The sequence below is a fragment of the Pseudorca crassidens genome, chromosome 7 (assembly GCF_039906515.1).
Source record: "Pseudorca crassidens isolate mPseCra1 chromosome 7, mPseCra1.hap1, whole genome shotgun sequence".
Classification (NCBI taxonomy): Eukaryota; Metazoa; Chordata; class Mammalia; order Artiodactyla; family Delphinidae; genus Pseudorca; species Pseudorca crassidens.
In genome coordinates this window covers 8,609,916-8,627,724 of record NC_090302.1, presented here as the reverse complement: position 1 = coordinate 8,627,724, position 17,809 = coordinate 8,609,916, and the positions used below count along the sequence as shown (strand labels likewise).

Here is a 17,809-nt window from a genome sequence, read left to right as displayed (position 1 = left end):
GCTCAGGCTCCTGCACACACACTCCGCAGCCTCTGCTCCACCACCCCGGTTCCGGGCCAGTATGGCCACACCTCCCTAGCTATGACAAGTCCCGCTGGCTGAGGGGCCCTAGCTCACCTGCTCCTCACGTCTTAGACGGTACAGTGACCCACAGCTTTACCCGGATGGGGTCGCTGCCCTCAGCCCCAGGGCAATGTTCGAGGGCTGTGAGATGGATGCATCTGACGGTGCAGGAAAGTGATGAAGTCAAGACTACAGCTCAAGCCTGCCAAGCTCCAGCCCCTCAGCCTCACTGCGATAGGCACCACAAACAGCACTTGGAGAAAGCAGTACCTCCTTTTTTTTTTTTTTTTTTAAAGGAAATGGTTCTTGCCTTTATTTATTTATTTATTTTTGGCTGTGTTGGGTCTTCGTTTCTGTGCGAGGGCTTTCTCTAGTTGTGGCGAGCGGGGGCCACTCTTCATCGCGGTGCGCGGGCCTCTCACCGTCGCGGCCTCTCTTGTTGCGGAGCACAGGCTCCAGACGCGCAGGCTCAGTAGCTGTGGCTCACGGGCCCAGCCGCTCCGCGGCATGTGGGATCCTCCCGGACCAGGGCCCGACCCCGTGTCCCCTGCATTGGCAGGCGGACTCCCAATCGCTGCGCCACCAGGGAAGCCCGGTACCTCCTTTTGATGGATGGAGAGATCGGCGAGCTAACGCAGACTCTACGCTAGAATTCCTATTTAGCCTCGAGGGCCGACATCACACCCGAGAATGTAGCCAGCAGGCCAGGGCCAGGGCACCCGCGGAGGTGAGGTGAGTGGGCGGGGCCCCATGCGGAGGCGGTGCTGTGGGCGGGGACTGTCCGGGCTGGGTTGAGCAGGGCTGGGAGCTTGAGCTTGGCCGGCACTGTCGAGGCGGGGAGAGGGGGCGCTTTGGAGAGAAAAAGCAGGTCCTTGTCTATGGTTGGGGCACGGGGAAGGGCGGCCCTAAGAGGGGACGGTGCTACGTTAGAAAGGGCCGAGAGGTACTGAGATGTGGAGGGGCGACTCTCTGAGGAGCCGACCCTTGGGGTGAGGGCGGAGGCCGCGCGCGAGCGCTCAGTAGTGGGAGGGTACGTGGGTGGGGCCTGGGTCGGTGCTGAGGGCCACGGAGCGTGAGGGGAAGGGCCGTGGACTGTCCGGAGCTGAGGACGGGTGGCATTTTAGGCTTGTGGGCCTAGCAGAGGTGCTGACAGCCCACACAGGGAACCCCGCGAGGTCTGTGCGGGAGGGGCGTGGCTGGAGTGCGGGGCGGAGCTGGGGTGGGGTCTGGACCTGGCTGAGAGGCGCGGAGTGGGCTGGGCCGCAGTTCGGGGCGGGGTTGGGCGGGGTCTGGACCTGGCTGAGGAGCACAGAGTGGGCGGGACTGAGCCTTAGGGCGTGTCCAGGGCGGGGCCTAGATCCCGCCGAGAGGCACGGAGCGGCCGGACCGAAGTTCGGGGCGGAGCCAGGGCGGGGCCTAGGCCGGGCAGAGGCGCGCGGGGCGGGGTGTGGGCTGCGGCGCGCGAGCCGAGCGGCCCGCCGAGCCCCGCCGAGGCCCGAGCCCACCCGAGTGCGCCCGAGCCCGCGGCCCCCGCCCGGGGCGATGGAGCCAGAGCCCGGCGGGGCGGCCGCTGCGCTCCTGCGGCAGAAGAGGGCGGCGCTGCGGCGCAGGGGGTGCAGCTTCGAGAGCCCCAGGTACAGCGGCCCGGGAGGGGTGCGGCCGGGAGGGGCAGAAGTGGGGAGCCGGCCACGTGGGGGGTGGCCGTCTGAGGGGACCGAGGGCCGCGAGGTCGCGGCGGGGGGAGGGGTCTCGGCTGGGGTGGTGGTCTGAAGAGATCTGGCGAGGAGCCTGAGCACAGCGGCCGGGAGTCGAAGGGGGCTGGGCTGTCCGAGCGGCAGGTGCGGGAGGGGGGTTGCCCCAGAGAAGCACCTGACGGGAGTCGGGAATCCAGACCCGACTGGACGGGTCCAAAGCGTCATTGAGACGCCCCCAAAGCGTCGGTCCCTTGTCAGGCCCCGAGCAAAGCCGTGGCTCTAGGCGGATTTCGGGCTGTGGAGAATTTGCCCTGCCCGCCTCTTGTAAATGCTCAAGGACAAGGTCGGGAAATAGCCCCCCTAAAGTCCAAGGGAGGTAGGTCTCCCTCACCGGGGAGTCCCTCTGAGCTGCCCCAGGACCCAGGCCAGCTCCAGCCTTCCTAGCCTGGCTCCCCAGGTAACGCACACCTGCTGCCTCATGGCCCCGCCCATCCTGCCCGGTGGCCCCCGACCTGCCCGGCCCCTCCTGCCCCTCTGACCCGCCGATGCCGTTCCTCTGCCAGGGGTGCCCGTGCCCCTCCCGCCCGCTTCCTTGGCTTGGGGAACTCGCCTGATGTGTCCGGGTCCTTCTTCTCCCTGGAACCTTGCCCGGAAGACACGCCCTCCCCCGCCGCGCTCGGTGGCGCTCCCTCTGCTTGGCGAGATTCCTTCCCTCAGAGGGCATTTCCTTAACTTGGAGTGTCTTCTCCCGCTCCAACGTCGCTGAAGTGGGCCCTCCCATTTTTCAGTCCCTGGTCCCTTCTAGAATACTCCAGCAGCCCCCCAACTACACTTCCCATCTTTATTCTTCCACGTCTCAAATCCACATTCTCATTGGCCGCTGGAAGAGTCTTACTGCACTGTCCACTGTGCCCCTCCCATGCCTTACCTCCCCTCCCCCCTCCCAGGAGCTCTCCATCTCCCAGGGCCGCGATGGAGACTGGGGCAGAGGAAGGGGAGAAAGATAGGAAGTGGGACTCTGGCCCTCCCTGTGGCAGAAAAGAGGGTTCAATTGCTAGGATAAAAAACAGGACCCTTACTATGAGATGCCAGGCCCTTGTCACCTCACCTCACCCTTGGTGCTTCAGAAGTACCTGATGAAAGTATAAGCATCCTGAGGACAGGGACCATAGCTGTTCACTGCTCTGTCCTCGGAGGCTGGCTCAGGCCTGGCCCATCACAGGTATTCACTATCTCTTGAATAAATAAATGCCTGACCAGCTGGTAATTATTCCCTTATGCTGTGCTATCTCTCGTCTGTGCCTGTACTCATACCATGCTCTTTTCTCTACTTAGAATAGTCTTGTCTTTACTTTTTGGGTAACGCCGACCCCTCCTCTGGGAAGTCTTCCCTGAACCCCGGCCTGAGCTCTGTGCTGTATCAACAATCTACACATTGACTGCTAGTCCACACACCACTGTGTATAATTACCCGGATAACACCTCTTCCCCACTAGACCGGGAGCACCAGGCAAATATGGTCTCCGCCCTTCTGATGCTTATACTCTTGTTGCTGGAGCATGAAGGATGGAAAGTGCACCAAGAGATGAGGCTGAAGAGATGAGTCAAAAGCTGGATCCAGGCCTGAGGTAGAATGTTTAGAGCAGCACTGTCCAATAGAACTTTCTGTGATAACGGAGGCATTCTATAGTCCATCCTGTCTGATACTGTAACCACTAGCCCCCTGTGGGTATTGAGCTCTTGAAATATGGCTCATGCAACTAAGGAAATGAATTTTAAATTTTATTTAACTTTAAATTTAAATAGCCACATATGACTAATGTTTCCAATATTGCGCAGCACTGGTTTAGAAAATTTCTCTCTTCCTCTGAACTCTCACTTTTTACCACCTCCTCCTTTGTCTTCATGATGTTACACCTGAAAGACTAAATGACTTCTTAGCCTCCAAAGGTGTTTCCCTCTGTTTAACGCTCCATGATATTATTATATAAACCATAGAAATAATGACTACCATTTCTGTGATTATAAAAATAATTAGTTTGTTGGAAGACAATGTATTTAACCCATCCTTTATTATTGTACATGCAGTTTATTACCAGTTTCTTACTCGTACTAAAGACACATTGAATCCATGTACATTAGTCTGTGTATGAGTCTGTAAGAGGTAATCATCTCCTTAAGATAAATTCATAGAAGTGATAGAGATTATTGGATCCCAGAAAATGAACACTTTAAAGGTTTTTGAAGCATAAGGCCAAATTGCCCACCAGAAAGTTGTGCCAGTTGATAGTTCTCCCAAGAGCATATAAACGTGCCTGTTTGTTCTCATCCTCACTGCTAGGCATTATCATTTATAAACATTTGCCAAAGTGATACCTTGTTTTAATTTGAATTTCCATGTTTAGTAGTGAGGTGAAACTTTTTTCTCACATTTATTCATAATTTGTATTTCTTCTTCAAATGAGTATATATAATGTACTTTGTCCAGTTTTCCTTTGGAATATTTATCTTTTCCTTATTGAATAGCACTTTTTATTTATTAAGGAAATTAATTTTTTTGTCAAATATGTAGCAACTTTTTTTTTCCGGCTACTTTAATTTGTTTTTAATAGATCTTTATTGGAGTATAATTGCTTCACAATACTGTGTTAGTTTCTATTGCACAACAAAGCGAATCAGCCATATGAATACACATGTCCCCATATCCCCTCCCTCTTGAGCCTCCCTCCCATCCTCCCTATCCCACCCCTCTAGGTCATCACAGAGCACCCAGCCGATCTCCCTGTGCTATGCTGCTGCTTCCCACCAGCCAACTATTTTACGTTCCGTAGTGTATATATGTCGATGCTACTCTCACTTCGCCCCAGCTTCGCCCTCCCAACCCATGTCATCAAGTCCATTCTCTATGTCTACCTCTTTATTCCTGCCCTGCAACTAGGTTCTCAGTACCATTTTTATTTTTAATTTTTTTAGATTCCATATATATGCGTTAGCATACGGTATTTGTTTTTCTCTTTCTAACTTACTTCACCATGTATGACAGACTCTAGGTCCATCCACCTTACTACAAATAACTCAATTTCGTTTCTTTTATGGCTGAGTAATATTCCATTGTATATATGTGCCACATCTTCTTTATCCATTCATCTGTCGATGGACACTTAGGTTGCTTCCATGTCCTGGCTATTGTAAATAGTGCTGCAATGAACATTGTGGTACATGACTCTTTTTGAATTATGGTTTTCTCAGGGAATATGCCCAATAGTGGAACTGCTGAGACATATGGTAGTTCTGTTTGTAGTTTTTTAAGGAACCTCCATACTGTTTTCCATAGTGGTTGTATCAATTTACATTCCCACCAACAGTGCAGGAGGGTTCCCTTTTCACCACACCCTTTCCAGCATTTATTGTTTTTAGATTCTTTGATAATAGCCATTCTGACTGGCCTGAGGTGATACCTCACTGTAGTTTTGATTTGCATTTCTCTAATAATTAGTGATGTTGAGCATCTTTTCATGTGCCTCTTGACCATCTGTATGTCTTCCTTGGTGAAATGTCTATATAGGTCTTCCACCCATTTTTTTTTTCTTCTACCCATTTTTTAACTGGATTGTTTGTTTTTCTGATATTGAGCTCCATGAGCTGTTCGTATATTTGGAGATTAATCCTTTGTCTGTTGTTTCTTTGGCAAATATTTTCTTCCATTTTGAGGGTTGTCTTTTTGTCTTGTTTATGGTTTCCTCTGCTGTGCAAAAGCTTTTAAATTTAATTAAGTCCCATTTGTTTATTTTTATTTCTGTTACTCTAGGAGGTGGGTCAAAAAAGATCTTGCTGTGGTTTATGTCAAAGAGTGGTTTTCCTATGTTTTCCTCTAAGAGTTTTATAGTGCCTGGTTTATATTTAAGTCTTTAATCCATTTGGAGTTTATTTTTGTATATGGTGTTAGGGAGTGTTCTAATTTCATTCTTTTACATGTAGCTGTCCAGTTTTCCTGGCACCACCTACTGAAGAGGCTGTCTTTTCTCCATTGTATGTTCTTGCCTCCTTTGTCGTAAATTAGGTACCCATATGTGCGTGGGTTTTTCTCTGGGCATTCTACCTTGTATCATTGATCTATATTTCTGTTTTTGTACCGGTACCATACTGTCTTGATTACTGTAACTTTGTGGTATAGTTTGAAGTCAGGGAGCCTGATTCCTCCAACTCTGTTTTTCTTTTTCAAGATTGCTTTGGCTATTCGGGGTCTTTTTTGTTTCCATATAAATTGTAAAATTTTTTGTTGTACTTCTGTGAAGAATGCCATAGATAGTTTGATAGGGATTGCATTGAATCTGTAGATTGCTTTGGGTAGTATAGTCATTTTCACAGTATTGATTCTTCCAATCCAAGAACATGGTATATTTCTCCATCTGTTTATGTCATCTTTGATTTCTTTCATCAGCGTCATATAGTTTTCTGAGTACAAGTCTTTCACCTTCTTAGGCAGGTTTATTCCTAGGTATTTTATTCTTTTTGTTGCAATGGTAAGTAGGAGTGTTTCCTTAGTTTTTCTTTCATATTTTTTGTTGTTGGTTTATAGGAATGCCAGAGGTTTCTGTGCATTAATTTTTTATCCTCCAACCCTACCAAATTCATTGATTAGTTCTAGTAGTTTTCTGATGGCATCTTTAGGATTTTCTATGTATAGTGTCATATCATCAGTAAACAGTGACAGCTTTACTTCTTCTTTTCCAATTTGTATTCCTTTTATTTCTTTTTCTTCTCTGATTGCTGTGGCTAGGACTTCCAAAACTATGTTGAATAAGAGTGGCAAGAGTGAACATCCTTGTCTTTTTCCTGATCTTAGTGGAAATGCTTTCAGTTTTTCACCATTGAGTATGATGCTTGTTGTGGGTTTGTCATATATGGCCTTTATTATGTTGAGGTAGGGTCCCTCTATGCCCATTTTCTGGAGAGTTTTTATCATAAATGGGTGTTGAATTTTGTCAAAAGCTTTTTCTGCATCTATTGAGATGATCATATAGTTTTTATTCCTTAATTTGTTAATGTGATGTATCACATTGATTGATTTGCATATATTGAAGAATCCTTGCATCCCTGGGATAAATCATGGTGTATGATCCTTTTAATGTGCTGTTGGATTCTGTTTGCTAGTATTTTGTTTAGGATTTTTGCATCTATGTTCATCAGAGATATTGTACTGTAGTTCTCTTTTTCTGTAACACCTTTGTCTGGTTTTGGTATCAGAGTGATGGTGGCCTCGTAGAATGTGTTCGGGAGTGTTCCTCCCTCTGCTGTATTTTGGAAGACTTTGAGAAGGATCGGTGTTAGCTCTTCTCTAAATGTTTGATAGAATTCTCCTGTGAAGCCATCTGGTCCTGGACTTTTGTTTGCTGGAAGATTTTTAATTACAGTTTCAATTTCATTACTTGTGATAGGTCTGTTTATATTTTCTAATTCTTGGTGTTTCAGTCTTGGAAAATTGTACCTTTCCAAGAATTTGTCCATTTCTTCCTGGTTGTCCATTTTACTGGCATATAGTTGTTTGTAGTAGTCTCTTAAAATCCTTTGTATTTCTTCAGTGTCAGTTGTGACTTCTCGTTTTTCATTTCTATTTTTATTGATTTGCATCCTCTCCCTTTTTTTCTTGATGAGTCTGGCTAAGGGTTTATCAATTTTGTTTATCTTCTCAAAGAACCAGCTTTTAGTTTTATTGATCTTTGCTATTGTTTTCTTCATTTCTATTTCCTTTATTTAGCTCTGATCTTTATGATTTCTTTCCTTCTGCTGACTTTGGGTTTTCTTTGTTGTTCTTTTCTAGTTGTTTTATGTGTAGGTTTAGTTTGTTTATTTGAGATTTTTCCTGTTTCTTGAGGTGAGATTGTATTGCTACAAACTACCCTCTTAGAACTGCTTTTGCTGCATCCCATAGGTTTTGGGTCGTTGTGTTTTCATTGTCATTTGTTTCTATGTATTTTTTAATTTCTTCTTTGATTTCTTCAGTGATCTCTTGGTTATTTAGTAGTGCACTGTTTAGCCTCCATGTGTTTGTGTTTTTTACAGTTTTTTTTTCCTGTAACTGATTTCCAATCTCATAGCATTGTGGTCAGAAAAGATGCTTGATACGACTTCAACTTTCTTAAATTTTCCAAGGCTTGATTTGTGACCCAAGATGTGATCTATCCTGGAGAATGTTCCATGCGCACTTGAGAAGAAAATGTATTCTGCCACTTTTGGGTGGAATGTTCTATTAATATCAATTAGATCTATCTGGTCTATTGTGTCATTTAAAGCTTGTGTTTCCTTATTTATTTTCTGTTTGGATGATCTGTCCATTGGTGTAAGTGGGGTGTTAAAGTCCCCTACTATTATTGTGTTACTGTCGATTTCTCCTTTCATGGTTATTAGCATTTGCCTTATGTATTGAGGTACTTCTATGTTGGGTGCATAAGCATTTAATTGTTATTTCTTCTTCTTGGATGAATCCCTTGATCATTATGTAGTGTCCCTCCTTATCTCTTGTAACAGTCTTTATTTTAAGTCTATTTATCTGATACAAGTATTGCTACTCTGGCTTTCTTTTGATTTCCATTTGCATGGAATATCTTTTTCCATCCCTTCACTTTCAGTCTGTATGTGTCCCTAGGTCTGAAGTGGGTCTCTTGTAGATAGCATATATATGGGTCTTGTTTTTGTATCCATTCAGCCAGTCTGTGTCTTTTGGTTGGGGCATTTAATCCATTTACAAGGTTATTATCGATATGTATGTTCCTATTACCATTTTCTTAATTGTTTTGGGTTTGCTTTTGTGGGTCTTTTCCTTCTCTTGTGTTTCCCGTCTAGAGAAGTTCCGTTAGCATTTGTTGTAAAGCTGGTTTTGTGGTGCTGAATTCTCTTAGCTTTTGCTTGTCTGAAGAGCTTTTGACTTCTCCATTGAATCTGAATGAGATCCTTGCTGGGTAGAGTAATCTTGGTTGTAGTTTCTTCTCTTTCATTACTTTAAGTATATCCTGCCACTCCCTTCTGGCCTGCAGAGTTTCTGCTGAAAAATCAGCTGATAACCTTATGGGGATTCCTTTGTATGTTATTTTTTGTTTTTCCCTTGCTCCTTTTAATATTTTTTCTTTGAATTTAATTTTTGTTAATTTGATTAATATGTGTCTTGGTGTGTTTTTCCTAGGATTTACCCTGTATGGGACTCTCTGTGCTTCCTGGACTTGGGTGACTATTTTCTTTCCCATGTTAGGGAAGTTTTTGACTATAATCTCTTCAAATATTTTCTCAGTCCCTTCCTTTTTCTCTTCTTCTTCTGGGACCCCTATAATTCGAATGTTGGTGCATTTAGTGCTGTCCCAGTGGTCTCTGAGATTGTCTTCAATTCTTTTCATTCTTTTTTCTTTATTCTGCTCCTCGGCAGTTATTCCCACCATTTTGTCTTCCAGCTCACTTATTGGTTCTTCTGCCTCAGTTATTCTGTTATTGATTCCTTCTAGTGTATTTTTCATTTCAGTTATTGTGTTGTTCATCTCTGTTTGTTCTTTAGTTCTTCCAGATCTTTTTAAACATTTCTTGTATTTTCTCAGTCCGTGCCTCCATTCTATTTCCGAGATTCTGGATCATCTTTACTATCATTACTCTGAATTCTTTTTCAGGTAGACTGCCTATTTCCTCTTTATCTATTTAGTTTGTAGGTTTTTACCTTGCTCCTTCATGTGTGACATATTTTTTTGCAAGGTTTGGGTGGTGGGCAGGGCCTATGCTTAGGACCCACGGGGCTGGAAAAGGCCCTGGGGACTGTGGGGGGTGGGTCTTAGGCTCAAGGAACAGAAGGGGCCCAGTCGTGCCCCCCACCCCTCATCTCAGAGGGCAGGGGAACCTCACCAGGCAGCCCAGCAGGCTCCTTGGGCTCAAGTGGGCGGGGCAGATGCACTCTTCTCCTCTCCTGCTCCTCCGGCCTGGGAGGGCCCCTCACACCTGCCTCTCCTGATCTCCCCAGGCTCAGGGGTGCAGATCCTGTCTGGCCTCCACTTCTCCTCTCCCCTCTGTCCCTCTGTGTCCTACCAGTTCACTTTGGGGTTCTTCCCATCTCCTTGGATGTCATAGTTTCCCACCAGCGGCCAGCAGGCACCCTAGTTGTGGGGAGACACTAACTCCATGTCTTCCCACACTGCCATCTTGACTCCACCTTCTGTAGCAAATATTTTTTGCATTTCATTATTTGACTTTTAACTTTCTTTATGGTGTTTTTTTGATAGACTTTATTATCATTTTTTTTAAGTTTAGTCAAATCTACTAATTTATTCCTCCTGTTTATGCTTAGTTAGAAAAGGCCTCCCTGACTTAAAAAGATAAATGTTCATCTACAGTTTCTCCTAATGTTTCTGTTGCTTTAAAAAAAAATTACCTCTTTAATCCATTAATCCAAATCATCTCACTTTTAAGTGAGAAATATTAAGAGCTGTCTTGTTTTGGGCTGACATCATGGACTTTTAGGGCCAACGAAGAACAGTCACCTGTGAAACATCTTAACCATACAAGTGTGTGGGTCCCTCCTCCAGGCCTATTGTTCCAGGAAGTCCAGGGTGGTAATGGGGTGTGGGATGCAGGTGATTGTGATGGACAGCCAGAGGAGAGAGCCTTGGCCTAATTTGTGGGCGTGTTACCAGATTAGCCTCCCTTACTCCAAAAGTCCCCCACTACTTCTCATTTCCTATTGTGTCAAGTTTAAATGCCACTGCCTTGTTTTTAGGGCCTTTCAGAATCTGGTTTAACCATATTTACTCAATCATCTTGGTGACATCAAGGCAAAAAAGGCATTATTTCAGGATGGCAACTGTCTTTGCTGACTATCCTGTATCACAGTGGTCCCCAACCTTTTTGGCACCAGGGACCAGCTTCGTGGAAGACAGTTTTTCCACGGACTAGGGTTGGGGCAGATAGTTCAGGTGGTAACACAAGTGACAGGGAGCAGCAGATGAAGCCTTGCTCACTCGCCTGCCGCTCGCCTCCCGCTGTGTGGCCTGCTTCCTAACAGGCCAAGGACCAAAACCGGTCTGCGGCCTGGGGGTTGGGGACCAGTGCTGTATCAGCTCTGACAACTGGCAGGCAGACACAACACATAATGAACACAAAGGAGCAAGGAGGGGCCCAGGCAAGAGGCCTCCGAGCAGGTGGCAGTGAGGAGGACTAGCTGGGAAACCTGGAGGCCGAAGGGCCAGACGCTGATGCTGTGGAGCCGCTTGACCTAGATGTGTTTGTCCTCATTTTGTAGGAAGGCATATCAGGCTGTGTTGGAGAACAAAGGCTTTGGAGCGACACAGACCTGGGCTCAGGTTTCTGACTTTTCTCTTGCTGTGTGTGTGGCCTTGGACAAGTTGATTAACCCCTCTGAGCCTTGGTTAACTCATTTGTAAAATGACAGTCACACCGCTCTCACAATATTGATGTGAGCTTTAAGTGAACTGATTTGTGCAAAGTGCTAAAAACAGTGTCTGGCACAAAGCATTACTAAATCATAAGTGTTATGGACAAAAATGATTAATGTTTATGTGAAGGTTCTCAACTTTTCCCTTCCCATGCCTCATTAAAATTCTAGCTTTGCCCGTTCAGTTTGTCCTCCTCCGCTGCCCTCAGAGCAAGGTCCTGCCTTGCTTTCTTGTAGTTTTTTGAGCTGTAGATTTAGGAAAAGAGGGATTGAGGCCAAGGACAATAGGTCCATAGGGCACTGGTTAGGACTGCCTTAATAAAAACCTGTAGGGGTGCAGAAACACCTACTTCGTCTGAGTGTGGCTAATAGGTTTCCCTATTGTTTCTGTTGCTCTAAGATATATTTTAAGAAATATATCTGTTATCTTTTGTGACTTTGTGATGAACCTGAGTTATTTTAAAGTACTCCTCTCTTGCTGAGCAGTGTCATTTTGGCTGCAACACTTCGTGGAGCCAGACCACATGTGAATCAAAGCATTAACGGGGTTACGTAGTAGGACTGGATTTGCAGCGTAAATCCTCAATATCAAAGAATCTCAACATTGAATGGAACTTTAGACATCTCTTAGGTCAGCCTCTCAGACAGTGGTACTTAAAGTGTGGTCCCCGGATCAGCAGCGTCAGCATTACCTGGGAACTTGTTAGAAATGCAAATTTTCAAGCCCAACCCTAAATTTACTCAATCAGAATCTCTGGGACTGGGGGCTTAGGAAACTGTGTTTGAGAACCAGTGCTCTCAAGTCTAATATAGTGGTTCTCAAACCTGACATATATGAGAATCACCAGGAGGGCTTCTTAAGACTGTTTTCTGCCCCTCCCCCACCCCCACCCCCCAGATTCTGATTTCCTAGGTCAGGGTGGGTCTATGAATTGTATTTCTAACAAGCTCACAAGTAATGCCAGTACTGCTGGCTCAGGGACATATTTTGAAAACCACTCCTCTAGGATAATACAGGAATCTTTTCTACAACAACACTTGCAGCTGGTCATCCAACTTCTGCTTATTACATCTAAGGTCAGGGAACCCACTACTGCAAGCCTTTTTGTTATTGGGCAACTCGATTATCTTTCCCTAATAGTGAAGTCAAATCTTGCCTCATTATACTTACCAGCCATCATTCATAATTCTGCTTTCATAGCCACTTGCCGTAGGCAATGCCTGTGGCTCTGATACCAGGTGAAAAGTGGTGGCTTGGATTGTGGTCAAGTGATTCCTACTCCTGGCTACTCAGTTGTAATCACCATTGAACAGTTCTCCTTCAGCTACAAGCAGGACGAGTAACACATTGCACCTTTTCTCATTAGTGCCTTACCAGTTGTTAAAATTTTTTTAAAGATTATCAAAGGCTATGAATGGCAAGCAGAGGAGAATCATCAGTTCATGCAACTGCAGAATGCTGGGGGAGACCAAGCTCTAGGAGAGGTTAGATCCAGGTGCTCAAATAATGTCATCAGTAATCTTTCTTCATATTCTGGGTTGACCTTGTCCTCAAGGTCTTTCCTCTTGGAGGCAAAGAAAATGAATGAGTCCATGATTACTTTCCATCAATGGATAATCCCAGCAGAAAGATATTACCTCTTTCTCAAAGGTTCTAGAGCACGTCCCAGGCTTGACATTCGTTGGATCTCTTGGGTTCTCTGCTCATCTGTGAACCAGTCATTTTGGCCAGAAGGGGGTAAAACATGCTAATTGGCTGGGCCTGGGTCATGTGCCCAACCCAGAACTGAGGGGTTAGATCACTTCATAGAGACCACAAGGAAGGGATTCCCCAAAGGAAAAATCATATTACTATTACCAGAAGAAGGGGAATGGATACTGGATTGCCCCCCTGCCCAAAAACAGTGCCATTAAATTTGGGAAGCTTTCCAAATTATAGATACCCAGATGTCACCCTAGAATCACAGAATGGGATTTCTGCATTTTTTAGTACTCATTGTAAAAGACTACCTTAGTTGAGTGGTTAAATTATGCTTACTATGTTTAGCCACAGGGAGGGAAGAGCCCTACATAGACAAGATTTTGAATTACAAATGGAAAACATATTTTCCACTTTCCCAGATATTGCTTCCTACATAGCGGCTTCCTTATTAGTAATGCATATAACCCACGCCTTGTGAGAACAAATTTGATGCCAAGACAAACGCTTTCGTGTTCCTAAAGATGGCTTTCCAGGCCAAGACAGAATCAGAAAAGAACAGTTATCCATTATGCATTTGGTTGCCTTCTTTTCTTTTTCCTTATGTTTCTCCTGACTCTTAGATTCTTAGATTTTTTTTTCTTTTTCTTTTTTTTTCAGGAGGCTTTTTTTCCCCCATGCTTGTAAACAAGCATTTTAATGTGAGCTGTTTTCACAGCCTTTCACAGCCTCTATATTATGTCATTATTCTTTTTTTGTGTGTCAGGCCCTTAAGTATTTAATCACAAATAGATCTGCAGCTGTCAATTTTCTTTTGGAAAAACAGCAGTCAATTCCTGAGAAAGGCTATTGGGAGCTGTCTTGTATCGGGCTGACATAATGGGCTCTTAGGGCCAACAGAGAAAATTAATTTTCATATTATGTCTGTTCTCCTAAGAGAAGGGAAAAAAACAACTTTTATTATTCACTAAGAGTTTGAGTTAATACAAACCAGATTCCTTTCTTGGAGGAAGACAATAGTCAAATTAGTTTTGCTTTAGAAGGTTAATATGAGAAATTATATTTGGCTGTCTGGTTTCCAGAGCTGAAGATCTGAACAGAGATGAAGTCTGACAAACCATGCTGTAGGAAAATCAGGAGATTTGGCCTGTACAGTGAGATTCACTGCTGGTTTTCCTGGGGAAAAAAATTTTAAAGCAGCACGCAAGTGTAGAGGTGTTGGAAAGTCTGAACCACACATGTGGTTGTCTCTAGAGCTACGATTTTAGAGGACAGGAGGCAAATATGAGTTAGCAATGAGGTGTGGCTGCCCAAGAAGCTGTATACAGAAGGCTGTTCACTGTAGGATTGCTTGTAAAAGTGTAAAAAGAAGTCCATCAGGAATGTGTCAATACGCTGCTAATCATCTGTTAAAAAGACTGATACCAATCTGTATTCTGACTTGGAAAGATATCTAGGATGTTCATGGATGTTTAGTGAAACGAAGTAAGTGGCTTCTTCTGGTGATAGCAAGTGTGTAGAATTACATATGGAATTTAAGATTTTCTAGGGGCCATATTTTAAAAAGTGAATAAAAAATGAAATGAATTTCAATAGTTTATTTTGTTTAACTCAATATATCCAAAATATTATCATTTTAACATGTAATCAATATTAAAAACAATTAAGATAATTTCCTTTTCTTTTCAGTACTGTCTTTGAAATCTGGTATGTATTTTACACTTCAGCATCTCGGTTCAGGGCAGCCACATTTTTTTGTAAACATTTTTATCGGAGTATAATTGCGTTACAATGTTCTGTTACTTTCTGCTCTATAACAAAGTGAATCAGCTGTACATATACATATATCCCCATATCCCCTCTCTTGCGTCTCCCTCCCACCCTCCCTATCCCACCCCTCTAGGTGGTCGCAAAGCACCGAGCTGATCTCCCTGTGTCATGCAGCTGCTTCCCACTAGCTGTCTATTTTACTTTTGATAGTGTATATATGTCAATGCTACTTTCGCACTTCGTCCCAGCTTAACCTTCCCCCTCTCCATGTCCTCAAGTCCATTCCCTATGTGTGTGTCTTTATTCCTGTCCTGCCCCTAGGTTCATTAGAACCATTTTTTTTTTTTGTAGATTCCATATATATGTGTTAGCATACGGTATTTGTTTTTCTCTTTCTGACTTACTTCACTCTGAATGACAGACTCTAGGTCCATCCACCTCACTACAAATAACTCAATTTCGTTTCTTTTTATGGCTGAGTAATATTCCATTGTATATATGTGCCACATCTTCTTTATCCATTCATCTGTCGATGGACACTTAGGTTGCTTCCGTGTCCTGGCTATTGTAAAGAGTGCTGCAATGAACATTGTAGTACATGACTCTTTTTAAATTATGGTTTTCTCAGGGTATATGCCCAGTAGTGGGATTGCTGTGTCGTATGGTAGTCCTATTTTTAGTTATTTAAGGAACCTCCATACTGTTCTCCATAGTGGCTGTATCAATTTACATTCCCACCAACAGTGCAAGAGGGTTCCCTTTTCTCCACACCCTCTCCAGCATTTATTGTTTGTAGATTTTTTGATGATGGCCATTCTGACTGGTATGAGGTGATACTCATTGTAGTTTTGATTTGCATTTCTCTAATGACTAGTGATGTTGAGCATCCTTTCATGTGTTTGTTGGCAATCTGTATATCTTCTTCGGAGAAATGTATATTTAGGTCTTCAGCCCATTTTTGGATTCAGTTGTTTGTTTTTTTGATATTGAGCTGCAAGAGCTGCCTGTATATTTGGAGATTAATCCTTTGTCAGTTGCTTCATTTGCAAATATTTTCTCCCGTTCTGAGGGTTGTCTTTTCATCTTGTTTATGGTTTCCTTTGCTGTGCAAAAGCTTTTAAGTTTCATTAGGTCCCATTTGTTTATTTTTGTTTTTATTTCCATTTCTCTAGGAGGTGGCTCAAAAAGGATCTTGCTGTGATTTATGTCATAGAGTGTTCTGCCTATGTTTTCCTCTAAGCGTTTTATAGTGTCTGGCCTTACATTTAGGTCTTTAATCCATTTTGAGTTTATTTTTGTGCATAGTGTTAGGGAGTGTTCTAATTTCATTCTTTTACATGTAGCTGTCTAGTTTTTCCCAGCACCACTTATTGAAGGGGGTGTCTTTTCTCCATTGTATATTCTTGCCTCCTTTATCAAGGATAAGGTGACCATATGTGCGTGGGTTTATCTCTGGGCTTTCTATCCTGTTCCACTGATACATATTTCTGTTTTTGTGCCAGTACCATACTGTCTGGATTACTGTAGCTTTGTAGTATAGTCTGCAGTCCGGGAGCCTGATTCCTCCAGCTCTGTTTTTCTTTCTCAAGATTGTTTTGGCTATTCTGGGTCTTTTGTGTTTCCATACAAATTGTGTGATTTTTTGTTCTAATTCTGTGAAAAATGCCATTGGTAGTTTGATAGGGATTGCATTGAATCTGTAGATTGCTTTGGGTATTATAGTCATTTTCACAATGTTGATTCTTCCAATCCAAGAACATAGTATATCTCTCCACCTGTTTTTATCATTTTTAATTTCTTTCATCAGTGTCTTATAGTTTTCTGCATACAGGTCTTTTGTCTCCTTAGGTAGGTTTATTCCTAGGTATTTTATTCTTTTTGTTGCAGTGGTAAATGGAAGTGTTTCCTTAATTTCTCTTTCAGATATTTCATCATTAGTGTATAGGAATGCAGGAGATTTCTGTGCATTAATTTTGTATCCTGCTACTCTACGAAATTCATTGATTAGCTCTAGTAGTTTTCTGGTAGCATCTTTAGGATTCTCTATGTATAGTATCATGTCATCTGCAAACAGTGACTGTTTTACTTCTTCTTTTCTGATTTGGATTGTTTATTTCTTTTTTTTCTCTGATTGCTGTGGATAAATCTTCCAAAACTGTATTGAATAAGAGTGGTGAGTGTAGGCAACCTTACCTTGTTCCTGATCTTAGAGGAAATGGTTTCAGTTTTTCACCATTGAGAACGATGTTGGCTGTGGGTTTGTCATATATGACCTTTATTATGTTGAGGTAAGTTCCCTCTATGCCTACTTTCTGGAGAGTTTTTATCATAAATGGGTGTTGAATTTTGTCAAAAGCTTTTTCTGCATCTATTGAGATGATCATATAGTTTTTATTCCTTAATTTGTTAATGTGGTGTATCACATTGATTGATTTGCATATATTAAAGAATCCTTGCATTCCTGGGATAAACTCCACTTGATCATGGTGTATGATCCTTTTAATGTGCTGTTGGATTCTGTTTGCTAGTATTTTGTTTAGGATTTTTGCATCTATGTTCATCAGAGATATTAGTCTGTAGTTTTCTTTTTCTGTAACACCTTTGTCTGGTTTTGGTATCAGGGTGATGGTGGCCTCGTAGAATGAGTTTGGGAGTGTTCCTCCCTCTGCTATATTTTGGAAGACTTTGAGAAGGATCAGTGTTAGCTCTTCTCTAAATGTTTGATAGAATTCACCTGTGAAGCCACCTGGTCCTGGACTTTTGTTTGTTGGAAGATTTTTAATCACAGTTTCAATTTCAGTGCTTGTGATTGGTCTGTTCATATTTTCTATTTCTTCCTGGTTCAGTCTTGGAAGGTTGTGCTTTTCTAAGAATTTGTCCATTTCTTCCAGGTTGTCCATAGAGTTGCTTGTAGTAATCTCTCATGATACTTTGTATTTCAGAGCAGCCACATTTTTTTTTTTTTTTTTTGCGGTACGTTGGCCTCTCACTGTTGTGGCCTCTCCCGTTGCGGAGCACAGGCTCTGGACGCGCAGGCTCAGCGGCCATGGCTCACGGGCCTAGCCGCTCTGCGGCATGTGGGATCTTCCCGGACCGGGGCACAAACTCATGTGCCCTGCATTGGCAGGCAGACTCTCAACCACTGCGCCACCAGGGAAG

At 43.6% G+C, this 17,809-nt stretch overlaps 1 protein-coding gene across 8 annotated transcripts in view; it reads left to right on the top strand.

The window, feature by feature from the left end:
* Positions 1–878: 878 nt before the first annotated feature.
* Positions 879–17,809, top strand: part of GARNL3 (GTPase activating Rap/RanGAP domain like 3) — a 153,594-nt gene continuing 136,663 nt past the window's right edge. For 3 of the 8 annotated variants that reach the window (XR_010944852.1, XR_010944853.1, XM_067743263.1), the window contains exon 1: positions 1,543–1,697. Coding sequence is in view for 4 of the 8 variants with exons in the window: in XM_067743263.1 (XP_067599364.1) it covers positions 1,606–1,697 (92 nt within the window). In the remaining 4 variants the exon portion in view is untranslated. Of the gene's footprint in view, positions 1,007–1,222; positions 1,239–1,542; positions 1,698–3,308; positions 3,386–17,809 lie in introns of those variants that run through there. The other 5 variants (XM_067743257.1, XM_067743259.1, XM_067743256.1 and 2 more) reach the window with 5 other exon arrangements.